Below are 21344 nucleotides of genomic sequence, written 5' to 3' on the forward strand. Positions count from 1 at the left end.
TAAATAACTCACTGTATAACCAAATATGGAAATATGATAATAGGAAAACTGGATACAACTATACAAATTTACCTAAAAAGAGATAACTTCTTTATGAACTTAAACACTTACAATAGATGCAAATTATAATATTTAACAGTTGTGCGTTTCTTGCCTGCCCCCTACTGGATCAAACTAAACAAAACCTCAAAACAAAGAAATTATACAGAGAGGTGTTCAAAAACATTTAATTTTTCCTTAAGAGAGAGACAGAATTACAGCAAACATTGATTCGGTCAGGTTAAGATAACCAATAAATAACTGGCCATGTTAATAACCATTCAAAATTTATTTTAACAGTCATAAAACAGCGAATCAAATCACTATTTGCAGAGTGAGTGATGACAATCTTGTACATCTTTTTAAAAATGCCTCCAGGTAAACTCATTACAATTCAGCAGTAGCTTTAAGCCACAGGCGCCGTTCCCTTTTTAAACAGGGTTTATTATACAAATTCATTGGTGTTAAAAACAGCTTGACCGACTCCGATCGCTCCATGGGAAGTACATACTACATTATCTTACAAAACAGGGCCTTTTTTAAACCATGAACGTACTGAGAAGAGCGAAACTGAAAGGAGAGCGTGTGAAGGCACCCTGTTATTGTTCCCTAAAGGGAAGTGGTCGAGTTTGTTCAGTTCGTTTGGCACGTTATCAAAAGCACAGTGAACTCTGCTGTGCTTCTATTGATAGCTTAAAACCTTACAGACTTTTAATGTTTCTTATTTGCATATGTAGAAAAGGAAAGCGTAAAAATGAGCAGTTTTAAAAATACAAGTGTCAATCTCTCTATATATATTCTTATATATATATATATATAATAATATAAACTCTTCTTTAAGTGAGCCGTTTGGTCCTCTTTTAAGTTCCAAATGTACAGAACACGAATGTTGATTTCACACATAAAGTTAGATGGATTGATTCTTACAACAAGGACTCCTTGATTAGTGTCATAGAGAGAGAGAGAGAGAGAAGAGAGGGATGCTGGGGGAATGTGAGTGGTCCTGTAAGAGCACTTGCTGCAGTCTTACCAACTTTTGTGGAAGACTGATGGGGAGGAATCGTCAGATCTAAAAGTAGGCCACCGTGGTGAGCTTGTACCACTTGACAGTTTCTCTGCTCAGGTCAAAGTCTTTAAGGCTGAGGGTGATGCCACCCAAACAGCAGTTCTCTCGTAGAGACTCTGCACTGAGCACGCTCAGTTGAAGTTCCCTTTGCTTCAGGGTTTCCTTATTGTAGCCGCTGTACACCAGCTATGAATAAACAGAGAAGGAAGTTGTTTGTTAGCTTTAGAATAAAGCATGTACGGTTAAATTGGTAGGATTTGCTTACCATTTCATTAAATGTCGGGTTTCTAGTTTTCCTCGCGATCTTTGTTTTGCGTTTGGAGGTTTTGTGGGGGTCTGGAAGAAGGTATGTTTTTACATAAGGGTTTGGGTCTGCTCCGTCATTTGACATCTGTGTTTGAGAGAGGAAAAAACGGATGAGATTTTGGAATTAATAGAAACTGGGATTTGAAGACTGGTGCTTTTAAGATTCGTTACCAGGTCTTTAATGTGCATGACCATGATGAAGAGTGTGCTGTTTCTGTAGGACACTGACAGCTTCACTTCACCTTCCACACGGCCAGTGGTGGGACTCACTGGAGGCGTATCTGCCAAATGGACATCAAATATATGAAAACATTCATGATAAATAAAAAGAAATACACACAAGTTTTGAAATTCAGTTGAGGTCAAACGTTTACATACACGGTAACACTTTACAATAAGGTTCATTAGTTAAACATTAGTTAATGTATTAACTAACATGAACTAACCATGAGCAATACATTTGTTACTGTATTTACTAATATTTATTAACGTTAGTTAACGGAAATACAGTTGTTCATTGTTTGTACATGTCAGTTCACACTGCATTAACTAATGTTAACAAAATTTTAATAATGCATTAGTAAATGTAGAAATTAACATTAACAAAGATTAATAAATGCTGTATAAGTGCAGTTCATTATTAGTTCATGTTAACTAATGTGGTTAACTAATGTTAACTAATGAACCTTATTGTAAAGTGTTACCACATACACCTTGCAGAATCTGTAAGTAAGAGGGATCATACAAAATGCATGTTATTTTTTATTTATGACCTGAATAAGATATTTCACATAAGAGACGTTTACAAACAGTCCACAAGAGTAAATAATAGTTAATTTTTTTTTTAAATGACCCGTTTAAAAGTTTACATACACTCAATTCTTCAGAAGAATATTTCAAGTCCCACAAATTCTTTGGTTTTTCAGCATTTTTGTGTATTTGAACCCTTTCCAGCAATGACTGCATGTTTTTGAGATCCATTTTCTTACACTGAGGACAACTGAGGGACTCATATGCAACTATTAAGAAAGTTTAAACGCTCACTGATGCTCAAGAAGGAAAAACAATGCATTAAAAGCTGGAGGGGAGGGGTTGGGGACTTATTTTGTCTTCTGGGAAACATGTAAGTAACTTCTGTAGCTTCCAAAGGGCAGTACTAAATGGAAAAAAATATGATATTTAGGCAAAAAAAAAAATGTACACATCTTCATTCTGTTCAAAAGTTTTCACCCCCCGGCTCTTAATGCATTGTGTTTCTTTCTGAAGCATCAGTGAGCATTTGAACCTTCTGTAATAGTTGCATATGAGTCTCTCAGTTGTTCTCAGTGTGAAAAGATGGATCTCAAAACCATACAGTCATTGTTGGAAAGGGTTCAAATACACAAAAATGCTGAAAAACCAAAGAATTTGTGGGACCTGAAGGATTTTTCTGAAGAACAGAGGGCAGTTCAGGAAAAACAAGGGACTAATGAACAACTATCACTAAACAAAAAAACACAATTGTGGATCATTCAGGTAACAGCAGTATTAAGAATCAAGTGTATGTAAACTTTTGAACGGAAACTATTATTTTCTCTTGTGGACTATGTGTAAACACCTTTTATTGTAACATATCTTACTCAGGGCAGTACTAAATAAAAAAAAAAGAACATGCATTTTGTATGATCCCTCTTATTTCGGTAAAATAATTAACATTTTGCAGATTCTGCAAGGTGTATGTAACCTTTTGACGTCAACTGTACATAAAGCTCAAAGTAAGCAGGTGATAGTATACATGCAATTTTCTTAAAAAAGAACCTTAGTATGTAAACATAAATATTTGGATAATTAAAATGGAAAAAAGTAAAAATATGACACGCATACCTGGAGTTTTTGAGAGTCCTTCAACCCCCTCGGTCTTGTCATCTCTCGCAATTGGGTGAAAGAAGGTGTAGATAAGATCACACTAAAAAATACAAAACAAAATTTAATTCAGTCATATTTATTTACACTACTGTTCTAAAGTTTGGGGTCAGTAAGACTTTTTTTCAGGAAAGAAATTATTGCTTAAATTAAAGGGTTAGTTCAAACTAAAAAAAATTAATTCTGTCATTAATTACCTTCATTCATCTTCAGAACACAAATAAGATATTTTTGATGAGAGCTTTCTGACCCTGCATAGACAGCAGCAAAACTGACACGTTCAAGTCCCAGATAGGTAGTAAGGCCACAGAAGAGAAAAAATTGTTGAATAAAGTCAAGTTTTCTTTGTGCACAAAAAGTATTCTCGTGGCTTCATAAAATTAAGGTTGAACCACTGATGTCCCATGGACCATTTTAACAATGTCCTTACTGCCTTTCTGGGTCTTGAATGGGTCAGTTGTGTTGCTGTCTAAACAGGGTCAGAAATCTTCAAAAATATCTTAATTTGTGTAAAGGTGAACAAAGGTCTTATGGGTTTGTAACAACATGAGGGTGAGTAATTAATGACAGTATTTTTATTTTTGGGTGAACTATCCCTTTAAGCAAAGATTAAAAACTAAAACGATATTTTACAATAATATTTCAAAGCAACAGTTGTATAAGTAAAATTTCCATTCACCCACCTGGGTGACTTCTGTTGAACTCCTCATCAGATTGTGCACATAGCTGCTCAATTCCACCTTCCTCTTGGATGCCACATCCTTAATATGTGTACGTCCCAGCACCATTTTACTGGGAAATCTATAAACAGAAAAAGACTTAGGAACATTGAAATGCCGGATTCGACAAACCATGGTACAAGAGGTGAACTCGTATACCCCGGCAACTTCCACAGAGGGAAAAGGATGGTCAACTTGTTGTGCAGTTCCTGGAACTCATCAAAAGTGCGGAAGACAAACTGCGGCTCACTTTGACCTTCCCTAAGGATCCGTATAGCATAAGTCTAAAAAGAGATGTGAAAAACCTGGTGAACTTAGGAAAAAAGACCTTTCTTCTTTGAAAAGAAGATACTAATCATTTTTACAAAATATATTCTTTAAGAATCGTTGCTTTTGCAATAAATTTGATGAAAATGAAACTTTTGTTTCCTTGTTTTGTTTTTGTTTGTTATTATTACAACATACAAAGAGATAATAATGGCAAAGCAATTACAGCTGCTGTATAAACTCTTAAAAATCACATATTCTCACATAGTGCTTGTCTGGATTGTATCTCTTCTGAAATGAAAATATGGAGGCATCTCGGATCCTGCCGTCCTGCTTCATTGTGTATGTACGGGGAGCGAAGGAGAGGATTGGCTCGTCATTGGAGGGAAGGCCAGAGAAACGCAACTGGGCCAGATTATGAATGAAGAAATTAAATTTTGTGGCCACACTGCCCAGACTGGATTCAATCAACCTGTAAGAAAAAAGATGAAGAAAAAATTTAAAAATTAAAAACGTTAATTAAACGTTTCACCGCTTTAAGGCATTTTAACACATTTGGAAAAAAAGACATTACATATTATTTATCAAGCCTGTAACCACCTAAATCAATGATTAAAAAAAGCATTTTGGGCAAATCCAGGTCATTTACCCTTGAAATATTATGTTTTTTAATATTTATGACTGTTATAGCGCCAGCTGTGGGACGATCTCCTCTCAACTTTAGAATGACCTGTTGCATGTGCTCACCAGGTTTCATGAAGTTTTGAGTTTTCATTTAGGCTTTATAGGCTTTTGGGTATACTTGGACAGGCCCCTTTTCTAAACAATTAGCTTCACAAAAATTATTTACTTAGTCCAGAGAATTGCACTGCAGTGGTTTGTTTCAGATTGACCAAAACAATCCTAAGACTAGTTAGCAAAAGTAGTTTTTTTTTTTACATTTTCTCAATCATTTAACCAACGGTTTGATTGACTGCAGTGGTTTTTTGGAATGAGGTCTATTGTATGAGCGTATGTGTAAAAAAAAGTGTAATATAAAAATGCAATACTTCCAGTGGCCATTTCTTTTTCAAATTTCTTACAGTCCTTTTAAGCTGTGAGTCAAACAGGCCTACCGAGTTTTGTTCTGATCGACCTCTGTTAACCTTTTCTAATTGGTGTTCAAAGTATATCAGCCTATGGCGGCCATGCTTTTTGACATACACAAATGTCCTTACATTGTGGCACTTTGGGCCAAGAGTGTGCATAGCGTTTTTAACGTCGACAGGACTATGTTGGACAGTTGTGTAGTTATGGCCATTTCATTTTTTCCCCTCTTATAGCACAACCAAGTGGCCAAGCTCTATGACTTTTTTCATGTGACCTCAGATTCAGCTCTTACATACACATTGTGAGTTTGGCGAAGATATCTCGTTCTGTTTGAAAGTTATAGTTATTTTGATAAAGACAGCCCTGCCCCTTTCAAACGCTTTGGCAACCCTTCACGACGTTGAGTTGAAAGTTCAACGATTTTTTGAGAATTATTGATATTCAGTCTCCAGAGGATATTCTTGCACTGGTTTGGTTTTGATCAGGAGAAAAACCTAGGACTAGTTCACAAAAGTAGGGCCAATTGAGGCGAGCCTTGGTGATGTTGTTGACCGTGTGAGTACTACCATCCCGTCAAGTTTCAAGTCTCTATGACTTATGGATTGGTCTGTCCAATCAGTTTTACGTGGAGATTGCTAATCCTTGGCCATTCTAACAATTACAATAGATAAACAAACCAACAATACATTTACCTTGTGAAGAAAATGGTCGCCTCTGCATCTGTAGTCTGAGGTTGAAGAGCATCATACACATATTTAAGCTCTTGGACTCCAGTCAGCTCAGGTAAACCAGACTGTGTCATCTGTGTTAAACACACAAATACAAAACTAATCAATAAACAAGTCAACAGTAAAGCAACAAAATTCCTGAATGAAGAAAATTATGCAACCATTAGGGTTCATTAGGGTTGTGCGATTTTTATATTGCACACACAGAGCCCTTCGTGTTGACACAAGGCCCTATGGATGACACAAAAATGACTGTTTTGTTTGCAGTGTGATGCGGTATAATACCAGAGACAGCAGGTTGAGGAAGAGGTTGGAGTGTTTGCGTATCAGGTTGTAGGCTTGTGAGCAAAGGTCAACAAAAAGCTGGAAGCGGCTAGTGGGTCTTTCTCCTCCATTAATGACGTAGGCCATATCAGAGGTTAAGACAAATGGTGCTCGGTCCCTGCAGAGGAAAAAAAGATTGATCTGATTAATACAAGCAAACAAAACCATAAATTAAACAGTCTTACATGTTGTAACTTATCATTCACGTTCACCTTTTAAAACTCCCAATCATTTGTGCGTGACCCAGGAACTTTCCAAAGTCTATGTGGAACATGTGGCCAGTGGAGCGCAACATGATGTTGTCGTTGTGACGGTCACAAATGCCTAGGATGTAAGTGGCCACGCAGCATCCTGCACAGGTGTAGATGAAATTTTCCGAGGCCTGACAAGAGACGTTTTTGATTAAAGGATTAGCTCACTCCTGAATTTAAATGTCCTGATGATTTACTCACCCCCATGTCATCCAAGATGTTCATGTCTATCTTCCTTGAGGGGTTCTTCAAGGTTTTTGAGGATAACATTCCAGGATTTTTCTCCATATAGTGTACTTCAATGGGGATCAACGGGTTGAAGGTCTAAATTGCAGTTTCAATGCAGCTTCAAAGGGCTCTACATGATTCCAGCCAAGTTCATTGAACATCATTGTTTTACCTTTTTTGTAAAGGGCATTTGACTTTCTTTGCACGTTCGCTTTGTAAACACTGGGTCGGTACTTCCACCTACATCATGCGTGACCTTTCCAACATGACTACTAATGAAGTCGTTTCACTAAATAAGACTCTCATTCCTCGGCTGGGATCGTGTAGAGCCCTTTAAAGCTGCATTAAAACTGCAATTTGGACCTTCAACCAGTTGATCCCCATTGAAGTCCACCATATGGAGAAAAAAGCTGGAATGTTTTCTCAAAAACCTTAATTTCTTTTCAAGACATGAACGTCTTGGATGACATAGGGCTCAAAAACCAAAAAGAACCAAATTAACCTGGTCTGCTATTAAAAATAATCATCCAGTTACCTTCTCATACTCATCCTCAGCCGGGTTATACTTGCGAAGCCACTCAGCGAGAGGTTTGTCCTTGAAGGAGCCCGTCACTCCATACTCCACCTGAATCTTCCTCAGCGTTTCAGAAGATGGAACCAACTCTACCATGCCTGTGTAACCAAACACAAATGCTATAATAGAAGCAGACGTAAATGTACACACACACAGTGTCACAGTCATTTTAATAAAATCAAGTTTTTCCTCACACGAAAAGTCATAATTTAGCTTTTCATTTAAATTTCAAACATTCTCTCTTATCCGTAAAATTAAATGGGGCATTTTTGCCATACCTGCGTAGGGCTCTATCATTTCCACGATGCGAATACGTGGACAGAATCCAGTCAAAAAAATGGAATTTACTGTATAAAGCAGAATTTCACAAAATTTGCCAAATTTTGAATGCATAGATCAAACGTAGGTCAGTAAACTCAAATCAAAACGCGTTATGGACTAGTATCCGTGAATATTAAACCACAAAAATACTATTTAAAAATGAAGTTCTGCTTGTCTCTGTGTGAATAAAGTACAGTTTTGTTTATTACACACATACTGAAGTGTGTATGACGCTCCCAGCGTTTTCCGGCTCTGCTGCCTCAATATATGAGAAGATGAACACATAAACATAATCTCTAGAACTGCTCTGATAGCCACTTCTAGTGTTTTTTGATTTTGAGATCCATCTTTTCACACTGAGGACAACTAAGAAGGAAAAACCATGCATTAAGAGCCAGGGGTGAAAACTTTTAAACAGAATGAAGATTGTGTAAATTTTACTTATTTTGCCTAAATATCAGTTTTTTCATTTAGTACTGCCCTTCAGAAGCTACAGAAGATACTTACATGTTTCCCAGAAGACAAATTAAGTTATATTTATTTCAAATTTAAGTCAAATTCCAAAAGTTTTCACCCCTGGCTCTTAAAGCATTGGGTTTCCTTCTGAAGCATCAGTGAGTGTTTTTATGCAATTTTGACTTTATTTCTCACAGTTGTGAGTTTATATCACACAATTCTGTGTGGGCTCAGATACATAAAAATGCCAAAAATCTAAAGAATTTGTGAGATCTTAAGGAGTTTTTCTGAAGAACAGCGGGCAGTTTTTAACTGTTCAGGACAAACAAGGGACTCATAAACTGTCACTAAAACAAAAAAACACAGCTGTGAATCATTCAGGTAACAACACAGTGTTAAGAATCAAGTGTATGTAAACTTTTGAACAGGGTCATTTTTATACATTCAACTATTATTTTCTCTTTTGGACTTTATGTAAACATATTTTATGTGAAATATCTTATTCAGGTCAGTACTAAAATACTTGTATGATCTCTTTTGTTTTGCTAAAATAATAACAATTTTGCAGATTCTGCAAGGTTTATATAAACTTTTGACCTCAACTGTACCTTTATCTTTTCCAGTAGAGATGCATTTAAAGTTGACAATGCGCAGGTCCAGTCCTTCTTGCAGCCAGATCCGATCCATAATCCGAATCATCTGCAGTGCCAACATGTCCTGCCTCAGATCCTCTCCAACCTGAATTACAGTTAAAACAGATAAGCTATTTGCACATACCTCGAAAACAAGAGTATCTAGAACTGTACTTAAATATGTAGGTACAAGATTTGAACACTAGAGGGCATGTTCATGACTAAAATGAGGGTTTAAATACAGTTCATTGTGTGCTGCAGATATTTCAAGTGAAGGCTAATCTCTATCAATTATGATTGTTTAAAGTTTGAGCTCATCTGATGATCCCTTTATTGTAATTAATATAAAAACCCAAACTGCTCTGTAACTACTGTCAAACTAACTTAATGTAAAACAATAACAAACCTACATTCTAACTGCGAAGACCCCTTCACTATACTGTACACACACCTTAAACATGACGTTAATCTCATCTCCCAGCGGGTCTGCGTTAGCCAGTGCAATCTTCAGAGGTACGGCGTTGGAATTGAAGAAAGAGCAGGCCTAGTTTCAACAAAAGCAGCACCATGTTACAAAAGCAACACAACATCAGCCTCAGGGTTTCAGTTAGATTCTTTTCTTCAACATGGCAACAAAGAGGGTCTTTGAAATGGGGGCAGATCTGACTGGAGGAGAAGAGATGGAGTTCAGTGACACCACTTTGCTGAGTGTGCAAAACTCTACATCTGAAACAGGAAGAAGGGGGAGTAAGCAAGGATGATAAGGAAGTGAAACACATGTGAACGCTTCCCAGCAAAAAGGAACAAAACCTGGCATGACATGAGAACTGAAGAGATCCGTTCCTTAGCAATGTGGTTTTTGAAGCCTCTATAGAATTTCTGATAAAATATATTAGTCAGATTTACAATGTAGGTTCGATAGGGTCACGTTTTTAAGCACTTACCTTGATATTAAGTTCTTTTGCCACCAGACTGGGGCTAATAGGTAGTCGACAGCTATTCTTTTGGAAGAAAGACTGTACCCTCTCTAGACCCTCCAGCAGCACCACCTACAAACAACAAACATTCAGACCGAAAAATGATGTAGCATAATACTGAATTTGACTGATACGAACTACAACCATAGTTTCATACTTCTTTGATACAACAGCAAAAACTACTAGCCTAACTAAGAAAGATACAACATGATAAAAGACAAGTTAACAGTGAGTAAAAAAATAAGAACAAATACACAAATTACATTTGGAAGCCCGTTTCTGCCACTAAATAAAAAATAAAAAGGCAATTGTGACTTTTTATATCACAATTCTGAAAAATTTCTCCCAATAAAGTCAAAATTGTGAGATATAAACTCGCAATTCTAAGAAATGAAGTCAGAATTGCATGATATTAACTCAGAACTGCAAGTTGTACATGTAATTGTGAGTTATCAAGTCAGAATAGTTAGATATAAACTTAATTCTGAGAACACTGTCTTTTTCCCCCCTCAAAATTTATAACTCACAATTGCAAGTTTATATCTCGTAATTCTGACTTTATAACTCGCTATTGTGAGTTTATCACGCAATTCTGAAAAAAAAAAAAATCAGAATTGTAAGTTTGTATTTCGTAATTCTGAAAAAAAGGTTTATAACACGGAATTCTGAGTAATAAAGTCAGAATTGCAAGATATAAACATACAATTCTGCTAGATTATATAACCCAATTCTGACTACTTCTCACAATTTTGACTTTTTTACTCGCAATTGCGAGTTTATATCATGCAATTCTGGCTTTATTTCTCAGAATTCTGTGTTTTAAACTCTGACCTTTTTTTCAGAATTGTGAGATATAAACTTACAATTCTGATTTTTTTTTTTTCAGAATTTTAATTCTAAACTCACAATTGCGAGAAATAGTCAGAATTCTGTTATAAACTCATAATTGTGAGAAATAAAGTCAGAATTGGGTGATATAAACTTGAAATTCTGACCTTTTTCTCAGAACTGCCAGTTTATATCACCCAATTCTGACTATTTCTTGCAATTGTAAGTTTATAACAGAATTCTGACTATTTCTCGCAATTTTAAAAAGTTAATATCTTGCAATTCTGAAAAAAAAGGTCAGAATTGTGAGTTTATCACGCAATTCTGAAAAAGAGACATAATTGTGAGTTTATATCACCCAATTCTGACTTTATTTCTCACAATTGCAAGTTTATATCTTGCAATTCTGAAAAAAAGGTCAGAATTGTGAGTTTATATCACGCAATTCCGAAAAAAGTCAGAACTGTGAGTTTATCTCTATTATGAGTATATATCTCGCAATTTTGACTTTATAACTCACAATTGCGAGTTTATATCCTGCAATTCTAACTTTACAACTCAATTGTAAGTTTATGTCACGCAATTCTGACTTTATTTCTAACAATTGTGAGTTTATTTCATTCAATTCTGGGGGGAAAAAAAGTCAGAATTGCGAGTTTATTTCTCTATTATGAGTTTATATCATGCAATCCTGAGAAAAAAGTCAGAATTGTGAGTTTATATCACCCAATTCTGACTTTATTTCTCACAATTGCGAGTTTATATCTTGCAATTCTGAAAAAAAGGTCAGAATTGTGAGTTTATATCACGCAATTCCGAAAAAAGTCAGAACTGTGAGTTTATCTCTATTATGAGTCTATATCTCGTAATTCTGACTTTATTTCTCACAATTGTGAGTTTATATTACACAATTCTGAAAAAAGTCATTTAAATAAATTTAACTAGTGGAGCCCTGCCAAAAATATGTATTTTACCCCACAGAACGCTATTGTTACAAGTGGAACCCCCTAAAAATGTGACTGGGCTAGTTTTCAGTTGCAATTGGGAGTGTTTTGTAGTGAAAACCTGGCAACCCTGGTGCAACTAACAAATCAAGTTGTCTTCAGCCTATTTTTATGCAGCAATGCTTAAAAAAATAAATTTTTGCAATTAATCTGCAGATCACATTCATGCTGAATCATAGGGTCTGGTCCGTACAGATTCAAAAAATTAACAAAAACTTAAACAGTATATAAAACAGTATATCTATACTAAAATAAATGACAACTGTCAGCAGCAGCCTTTTTCTATACACATAAAACTTAAGTAAATCATGAGTGGGGAATTACTAATGTATTTTATGTCATAGAATAAAATTACATGCGTTAACCACAGACCTTAATTTAGACCTTAACAATGATCCATTCAAAACACCCAATGACTTCAGAACGATGAAATTGCAAGTACAAAAACGTTAATTTGTTTCTGGGTTTTAGAACTCATTCCTGCAGCTCTCTATTTAGCCAAGAGAGACAAAAACATGGCACAATAAAATGTGTTTACAAGTAAAGTAAGGAAGAGCATTACAAAGCGCTTTCAGTCTCTTATGTAAACCACTTGTTCACATGGGAGATATAAGATGAGCCACTATATAACCAAAAGTATGTGCACACCCCCTTCTGACAGCATGTTTGGCTAGGCCCTTTAATTCCAGTGAAGACAGATCTTAATGCTACAGAATACAATGACACTCTTGAGAATTGTGTTTATCCCGCTTTGTGGCCATGCTTTGGGGTGGACACTTTACTATTCCATCCAGACTAAACCCTTGAGCGAAGTAAGATCCATATAAAAATGGTTTAGCCATTGATTAGCACTTGACTGGCTTGTACAAAACCCAAATCTGACCCCACTGAACACATTTGGAAAGAATTTAAACACCGAATGTGAGCCAGACATATCAGTATCTGACCTCACTGATGATCTTGTGCCTGAATGGAAGTGCCAGTTTTTTAAATAAATGTTCAACAGGCACTTATGGGTGGGGTGTGTGGGTTTTCATATATTTTTGCCATATTGTGTATCAGTGCAAGGCAATATATCAATATTGACTGGATGAGCTGGAGGGATCAAGGGTTCATCCAAATACAATCATCCATTGATCCAATAACTTGTCACAGGTCGTTGTACTTATGAGAAAAATATTTTTAAGTGTTTTGCTAGGACTGAAAGTCAAACAGGCCTTTGTTCAAACCCAAAAGAAAACAGAAAAAAAACAAGAGATTCCTGTTATACTTATGTAGCCCTTCCTTTATTTGATGTTTATTCAGATCATGGTTTAAACAGCATTATTAAATTAGATTTTGGAACTAGCTGTTGAACTATTTAGAAAATCCTGCACTTGTTTCCCAGAAGCCTTTGGTTTGAACTCATAGATCCTTACTGGACATAAGAAAATAAACCTACAACTAAAATAAAGGAGCACCAGATTCTGCTGCTGGCACAGATGTACAGATCATTAAAAGAATTGGGGTCAGTAAGATTTGTAATATTATTGACAGAAGTCTCTTATGTGCTTACCAAGTCTGCGTTTAGTTAATCAAAATACAGTTAAAACACAAATATCAAAAGTGACAAAACTTCCTATTCATCAAGGATTTGTACAATTTAATCTTCGTCAGAAATAAATGACATTATAATAATGTAATATATAACAATATACTGTATTATTCACAATTTTACTGTCGTAACTGTATTTTGATTACATAAATGCAGACTTGGTGAGCACATAAGAGACTTCTGTCAATAATATAAAAAATCTGATTGACCCTAAACTTTTGAACAGTATCTATCTATGAACAATGCAAGTGTAAAACTTCTAAATAAAACAACTATAAAGAAATGTTGCTTTTGGGATGCATTTTACACAGGTTAAAAAAAAAAAAAAATCATAAAACATACTTAATGCCATCCATGGCTGTTTACCTGTCGGGTGGAGCTGCTTGCCTGTCGCACTTTTTCGGCCAGAGCACCCAGCAGCTGCACAAGCCTTGTCTGCTTCTCAAGCTCAGCCCTCAGTCCAGTCCCACACAGACACAGCAGCGCACAGAGGATGCGGTCAAAACGCTGACCAAACGCTGGGTCCTGCACTGCATCCCTCAGCAGCCTAAATCCAAACAGACCGCAGTAGACTGTATTTAAATCTTAAGTCCAATTACGTTTAACAGTATGCTATCAATTTGAATTTGAACAAATGAACAGAGTCTTAAACATGTAAGTAAAAAAATTGCCAGTGTTGCCAAGTCTGCGGTTATCTGGCGGAATTGGGCTTTAACATTTTTGCCGCTGTTTGGGTTGTTTTTCATGTCCGCGGGTTAAAGCAACCCCAATAAGGTCCAGGGGAATTTACCAGGGGAACTCCACCAAAACATTTGTTTTACCATGCAGAACACGATTTCGAAACACGATTGGGCTAGTTTTGAGTAGCAATTGGGCAGGTTTCGTTGTGAAAACTTGGCAACCCTGATGATGACAGAATTTTCATTTTTCGGTAAATTATCCCTTCAAGAAAAAGAATTTAAGTGTGTTTTAGACCTCAAAACCAAAATAACATTGATAGACTACATTTTCTTAAAGGGGTCATCAGATGCAAAATTTACTTTTACATGTTGTTTGATCATAAATGTGTTGGCAGTGTGTGTATACATATACTCTATAATGATAAAAATCCACCCAGTGCTTTTCTTATAAATCCCTATAAATAATAACACCTTTTTCAAATCAAGCCATTCTCGGATTCTTGGCTGTGTGACGTCACACAGACCAAGGCCACTCCCACGATTGTTGACTGACACAGCAGTCTTACTTAGATCTGTCCTGAGTTAGCTGTAAACGTTTGCCATTGTTTAGACGGCAGAGTTGTAGTAGATAAGAATGTCTCCGATTGAGCTATTGAGGTGTTTTGTTGTTGGATGTAATAATGAGCATAGCATTTATTCCCGACATCTGATGGATCTTTGCAAATTGCCTTTACTAATAATGTGCTAGTTAGCAGGTTCCACGGCTAAAGTTTACAGCCTCAAGAGAACCGCTTGTCATCCCTCAGAAGAGAGGGGCGGGGTAAGCAGAGCTCATTAGCATTTAAAGGGTTATGCACCGAAATGGGTTGCTGTGAACAGAGCTATTTTTGACAAAATAAAAAGGGTGTTGTTTTACACACATCACAACATAATACACACATAATTTTAACCAAATTATGTTATAGACTTTTCATTAAGACCTTAAAGAATCATATCAACTTGTTGAAAATGGGCATCCGATGACCCCTTTAAAAGTAATTACTAAAATTATTTTTAAAAATTACAAGTTTAATAGCGATTAAATATTTAAATGAACTGACCGCCCTTAAAATGTATGATATGATCATTTTAATAGTCAACCTACCAGTAAAGATAATGTGCAATGTTGATATTTCCCAGAGCTCGAGACAACAGAAAATTCACCAAGGCATTGTTGAGATGACACTCGAACTTCACTGCCTGCAATTTACCATACCTACTTGTCAGTACATCATGTTTCAAAGACAACAGAATTATGTCAAATATATATAAAGATGCACTTAAGTCATACATAAATGGGGCAGAAAAGTTAATTAATATAAATGCATTTAATATAAATTTAAACTATAATACATGTTCATTTAAATCGCAAATAACATGCAATCATGTGTCCAGTTCACACTTAAAGGAATAGTTCCCCAAAAAATAAAAATTCTGTCATTTATTACTTAACCTCATGTTGTTCCAAACCTGTAAGACTTTCGCTCATCTTCGGAACACAAATTAAGATATTTTTTGATGAAATTTGAGAGCTTTCTGACCCTGCAAGACAGCAATGCAACTGACATGTTCAAGGATCAGAAAGTTAGTAAGGACATTGATAAAGAAGTCAATGTGACTTCAGTGGTTCAAGCTACAAGAATACCTTTTGTGCGCAAAGAAAACAAAGATAAAGACTTGTGGTACTTTCGTGAACGCACATTGAGATTGACACAGAAGAGAAGAAATTGTTGAATAAAGTCGTTATTTTTGCTTTCTATGTGCATCAAAAGTTTGAACCACTGATGTCACATGTTTTAACAACGTCCTTACTACATTTATGGGCCTTGAACATGTTGCATTGCTGTCTATGCAGGGTCAGAAAGCTCTTGGATTTCATCAAAAATATCTTACTTGTGTTCCAAAGATGAATGAAGGTCTTACGGGTTTGGAATGACATGAGGGTGAGTAATGAATGACAGAATTTTCATTTTTGGGTGAACTATCCCTTTAAGTATATTCTTTTTAAGTACATTACTTCCATAATAATTACTCTCATTCAAAGTATAACCAAGAAAAAGCACTATGACAAGCTGTTTATAGAAGAGAAGATACATGCATAAACGTGTGTATGTGTGTGCGTGCGCACCTGCACCAGCTGTGGGAGATAGTCAGCCAGCTCATCATCACTGCTGCTCTTGATCCAGCTCACAGCAACTTTCCTCACCTCTGTGTCAGCGAATCTGAATATAATACACACAACCAAGCACAACATTGACCACATGCTCAGCTCATTCTCTATAACAGAACAGCAATAAAGGAAGTCATGAGACTAATAAAGTGGTCAAAAAGGATGTAAAGTTTGAAAGTAAGACATTACAAAGAAAAATCATACGACCAAAGTGACACATTAAAAAGGTCATATGATAAAAATGAGCTTATGCAATACAAAAGGAAAGGAGAAAGTGGACCATAAAATAGAGAGAGGGAGTGGGACAGATACATACTTTGAATCAAGGAGCTCCAGGGCTGACACAGGCAACAGAGGGGGCCAGTGGTGCAGAAGTGAGTGGATCTCACCCATACTGCCCCAGTCCCAGCTGGGTGCACTGGCCAAGATTTTGGGCAGGCTGTATTCATAGTCCTGACAATAGTACCGCTGGTCCCAGAGCAGCTGCTTGTCTGCTCGTGACAGCCTAGTGGAAAAGAATGCTAAGTAATGTCAAAGTAGACAAAGTATCATACAGTGCCTTCCAAAAGTATGCATAACCCTTCATTTTTTTCACGTTTTATGTTGGTGCCTTATGTTAAACCTGTTTTAAATTCCTATTTTTCTACAGCAATCTACACTTCATGCACCATAATGAGAAAATAAGTACATTGCGTAAGTATTCATACCCATAACGCAGTACTTAGCTGAAACACCTTTATAGCCTCAAGTCTTTTTGAGTATGATGCAACGAGATTTGCAGATCAACATTTGGCAATTATCTACCATTCTTCACCTCACCTCTTCAACTCTCAAGCTCTGTCAGGAGACATAAATTTTCAGGCTTCTCCAGAAATATTTGATTGGGTTCAAGCCCAGGCTCTGGCTGGGCCACTCAAGACATTCACAGAGACGTCTATAAGCCACTCTTGCTGTGTGCTTAGGTTCATTGTCCTGTTGGAAGGTGAACCTTCTGCCCAGTCCGAGATTCTGAATGCTCCGGACTAGTGTTGGGCGATATGCTCAATTTTCATATCGTCCTATCGTCAGCCTGTGAAATCGCCGATACACGATACTATCGTGCTAATTTATTTAATAATATGTAAATGTGTCAATACATAATAAATTCCTTATTCTTTTGTAAGGGTAGTGCATGTGACTTGTGACACAGTTGTGCGTGTACAGAGCGCTGACGGTAGTTCTGTCAGAGAGGTTCAAGTTTACTTTCGGTTTCATTCTCTGCTATCTTCAGGGAGCGGTGAATGTGCGTGCTTGAATGCAAATGAATGCATCTTTCTATACCTGTCATATTGCAATAATGTTACCGCTGTATGTCTGATCTTTGTCATCAGTTCATGTTGTAGTTCAGGTTATATAGAATGTGGAGAAGCGATGTGCGTGTAATTCACGTGCATATGTTTAGCACCATTTTATCACATCGTAATTCTAGTTAACGCATACAGATGTTACTGAGGTGAATGTTTATGTTTACTATATACAGACGGATTCTCATATATCGTATTTAATTCAGCCTAAACCACATTTTACTACCTCTGTTATCCTAATGACTGTCTACACTTAATCTATGTACACTGTATGATGAATAAATCTCTTACACATTTTCACTGCACACATCTGCGGCGCGACGCAGCCACTCTATGCTTGTGTTTATACCGCGGCAAGTTTCTGAAGCATCCTAGACTCTGCATTGCTAAAGTTAGGTGCCATTTTGACGGATAATAATAATAATCGTCTTACTATCGTCAAAGGCATTAGCAACAGGCGAAATCTCTGACTATGGTCGATACACGATACTATCGTCTATCGGCACAACCCTACTCTGGACTGGGTTCTCATTAAGGCTATCTCAACATTTTGGTGCATCAAGCTTTTCTTCTACTCTGACGACTCCCTCAGTACCCGCCACTTGTGGCATAGTACTCTGCAGATGCAGTGTCTGCTTTCCTTCAAACATGATGCTTGGAATTGAGGTTCATCAGACCAGAGAATCTTGTTTCTCACAGTCTGAGGGCCCTTTAGATGTTTTTTTTTTTTTGCAAATTCCAAGTGTGTTTTCATGTGTCTTTACCGAGGAGAGGATTGAGTCTTGCCACACCACCATAGAACCCAGATCCATGGTGTGTTGCAGTGATGTTTGCCCTTCTGTAGGTTTCTCCTATCTATGATCATGGAGCTCAACTTGAGTGACCATTAGGTTCTTGGTCACCGCTCTAAACAAGGCCCTTTTCCATCAATTGCTCAATTTGGCCAGGAAGCCAGCAGGAAGAGTTGGGGTTGTTTCAAATGTCTTCCATTAAGGGTAACGGAGACTACATGCTTCTGTGAACCTTCAATACAGCAGAATTTTTTCTGAACTTTTCCCAAGATGTGTGGCTTGACACAATCCTGTTTCTAAATTGTACAGGCAGTTTATTTACCTCAGTGCTTGCTTTTTGCTCTGATATACATTTTCAGCTGTTAGACCTTTTATTAAGACATGTGTGGCTTTCCAAATCATACCCATTCATTTAGATTTCCCACAGGTAAACTTTACTCGAAGTCTAGTAACATCTACAAGCAATATGAATGCTTCTGAGCTAAATTTCAATGGTACCAGATAAGAGTATGAATATTTATTCAATGGAATCGTTTTTTATTTTTTTATAAATTTGCAATTTAAATTTGTAATTTAAAGCAGTTTAACATAAGGCATCAACATAAAACGTGAAAGAAATGAAAGCACTGTATTTTCTAAAAAACAAGTCAGAACTATAACGTTTACAAACACTATATAAATGTAAATTTAACTTCCCTCATTTCACATTTCACAACAAATCGTATACATTTAAGTATTCAGAACCAAACAGGAAAGAAAAATCAAAGCATTAAACAAATTATAGAGGAATTTATTGTAGACAATAACTATAAACACAAAGCCTAAATTAATTTGTTCAAAGTGATAGACGGCATGTGGGAAATGCACTGCACAAATAAACTTGGACTCAAGTACCTCTTTCAATAGGCACGATTCCAAAAGTTTTGCATGCTTGTCATAAAATGCATTACATAAGTCACTCCTAAATAGAAGTTGCAGCATGTTTCAGATGATTTAAAAAATGCAACTTATATTCAAGAAATTATACTTTCTATGGACTTTAAACTAAACCAAGAAGCTGACATATTAAAACTGTTAATCCATGAACCATAAAGATTTAATCCTGATCCAGAGATAACAGCCACAGGAAACAAGTTACACCTCTTAAATGTGTCTGCAAATGGGCAGTCAAGCTGGGGGCCCGGCAGCTGTTGGCACTTGGTGGGCATTCAGAAAGACATGCTCACAAAATGAGCATGGAAAGTTGCCCGCCATCTGAGGATGAGTGTTGTGTGGCTGTTTTAAAGCTGACTGAGCTTTCTGTTTCGCATCTGAGAGATGCATTTTCAGCAGAGCATACTAAACAAGGCCTGACAACTGTCTGCTTTTCAGCTGAAATGTCTCTGTATCAATAGAGATTTATTCTCAAGTCACGGGGAAGTTCAAGTCTGTTTTTATTGCAGAGAATCAAGTTCGCTTTTGCTGTCTTTACAAGAAAAACCTATAAAAAAGTAATTCATATATAGAACTAAATGGTTTTCTTAAACAGTCTGAAACACAAATTGTACTGTACAGTAGAAGCTAGAGGGTATGGCTTATAAAGTTTTAAATTATGGATATTTTTCTTACACAACCACATCTATTAACTTCAGAAGGCCTTTATTAACCCCCTGGATCCATGTGGAGTACTTTTTATAATGGATAGATGCACTTTATTGGACTTAAAAATCTCAACAGCCATTTACTGCCATTAAAGAGCTTGGAAGAGCCAGGACATGTTTTTATATAATTATATATTTAATAATATAACTCTGATTTATATTTGTCTGAAAAGAAGAAAGGCATATACATGTAGTATGGCTTAAAGTTTTCATTTTGGGGTGAACTATCCCTTTAATCACCTTTTCTAGGCTCAGAGTAAATACTTTTACAATGTTAAAAAAATAGTACAAATATAAATAGTACTGTATTTGTCAGCCAAACAGCACTGAATACTGTATTCTGCTGCTGTGTGAATGTAACCTTAGTTGCCCGAGTGTTGTGAATTGGCTTAATGATGTCCATGTCTATTTAATAGAAGTGTTTATACTCTGAGAAGCTCAAAATCACTTCATTCTCAATTCAATTAAAACCCTCAAATAAGATAAGCAAGCTGAAGGGGATCCATATAATTGGAGTAACTAGGCGGAACTGATTCAATTACATAATGTTCTCAAAGGCTCTCTTATCCTCTATATCTGAAATCATGTTCAGTTCATATGCTATTTAGGCTTATTATGATGCTCAAACAAGACATGAAGCATGTGGCACTGTAACTGTAACCGTATCAAAAACATTCTGATTAAGGACTTAACAAAAGCCAGAATCAAAGCCTATCTTACCTAAAACCTTACTACTAGCCTTTAGCAAGCACTGGTCTTTTCTTCATGAAATGCAAATCCACATCATGCCATGAGGTCTTTTTTGTGAAGCAAACCTACCCAAAAGCAGATGCTTGTGCACACAGCTTTTCTATCTCACTTCGATCTCCTGGATCAAGTGGCTCTAGAGACTGAGGGTCTGGGAAGCCGTTCTCCTGAGGACCAACATAGAGCACGTCCACCGCTGGACTGGGAAAGTCAACCTGTGCGTGGTCAGACAATGATATTTAGGTTAGGTGTCAGTAGTGTTGGGGAGTAACTAGTTAATAGTTAACTATAATCTGTAGATGCCAGTGTTTCCTGTCATAGTTTTCCATCATTTTTGTGTATTTGAACCCTTTCCGACTGTATGATTTTGAGATCCATATTTTTACACTGAGAACAACTAAGAGACTCATATGCAAATATTACAGAAGGTTCAAACACTCACTGATGTTTCAGGATGAAAAACCATGCCGGGGGTGAAAACTTTTGAACAGAATAAAGATGTGTACAATTGCATACGAGTACCTCAGTTGTCTTTAGTGTGAAAAGATGGATCTCAAAATCATACAATCGGAAAGGGTTCAAATACACAAAAATGATGGAAAACTAAATAATTTGTGGAAAATGAAAGT

The 21344-nt window shown here is 36.5% G+C and overlaps 1 protein-coding gene across 1 annotated transcript in view; it reads right to left on the bottom strand.

Moving 5' to 3' along the window:
• Positions 1 to 211: 211 nt before the first annotated feature.
• pik3c2a (phosphatidylinositol-4-phosphate 3-kinase, catalytic subunit type 2 alpha) overlaps positions 212 to 21344 on the bottom strand; it is a 53965-nt gene continuing 32832 nt past the window's right edge. Inside the window, exons 15-33 of the mRNA XM_073850313.1 lie at positions 20788 to 20930; positions 16511 to 16699; positions 16153 to 16246; positions 15130 to 15224; positions 13672 to 13852; positions 9847 to 9951; positions 9354 to 9446; positions 8879 to 9008; positions 7455 to 7591; positions 6653 to 6822; positions 6402 to 6558; positions 6081 to 6190; positions 4564 to 4771; positions 4192 to 4316; positions 3997 to 4114; positions 3275 to 3356; positions 1583 to 1692; positions 1371 to 1496; positions 212 to 1291 (exon numbers count right to left, since the gene is read on the bottom strand). Of these exons, the coding sequence (XP_073706414.1) occupies positions 1109 to 1291; positions 1371 to 1496; positions 1583 to 1692; positions 3275 to 3356; positions 3997 to 4114; positions 4192 to 4316; positions 4564 to 4771; positions 6081 to 6190; positions 6402 to 6558; positions 6653 to 6822; positions 7455 to 7591; positions 8879 to 9008; positions 9354 to 9446; positions 9847 to 9951; positions 13672 to 13852; positions 15130 to 15224; positions 16153 to 16246; positions 16511 to 16699; positions 20788 to 20930 (2556 nt within the window). The 3' untranslated portion in view covers positions 212 to 1108. The remainder of the gene's footprint in view (positions 1292 to 1370; positions 1497 to 1582; positions 1693 to 3274; positions 3357 to 3996; positions 4115 to 4191; positions 4317 to 4563; positions 4772 to 6080; positions 6191 to 6401; positions 6559 to 6652; positions 6823 to 7454; positions 7592 to 8878; positions 9009 to 9353; positions 9447 to 9846; positions 9952 to 13671; positions 13853 to 15129; positions 15225 to 16152; positions 16247 to 16510; positions 16700 to 20787; positions 20931 to 21344) is intronic.

Source organism: Garra rufa, chromosome 11, assembly GCF_049309525.1.
Source record: "Garra rufa chromosome 11, GarRuf1.0, whole genome shotgun sequence".
Lineage (NCBI taxonomy): Eukaryota > Metazoa > Chordata > Actinopteri > Cypriniformes > Cyprinidae > Garra > Garra rufa.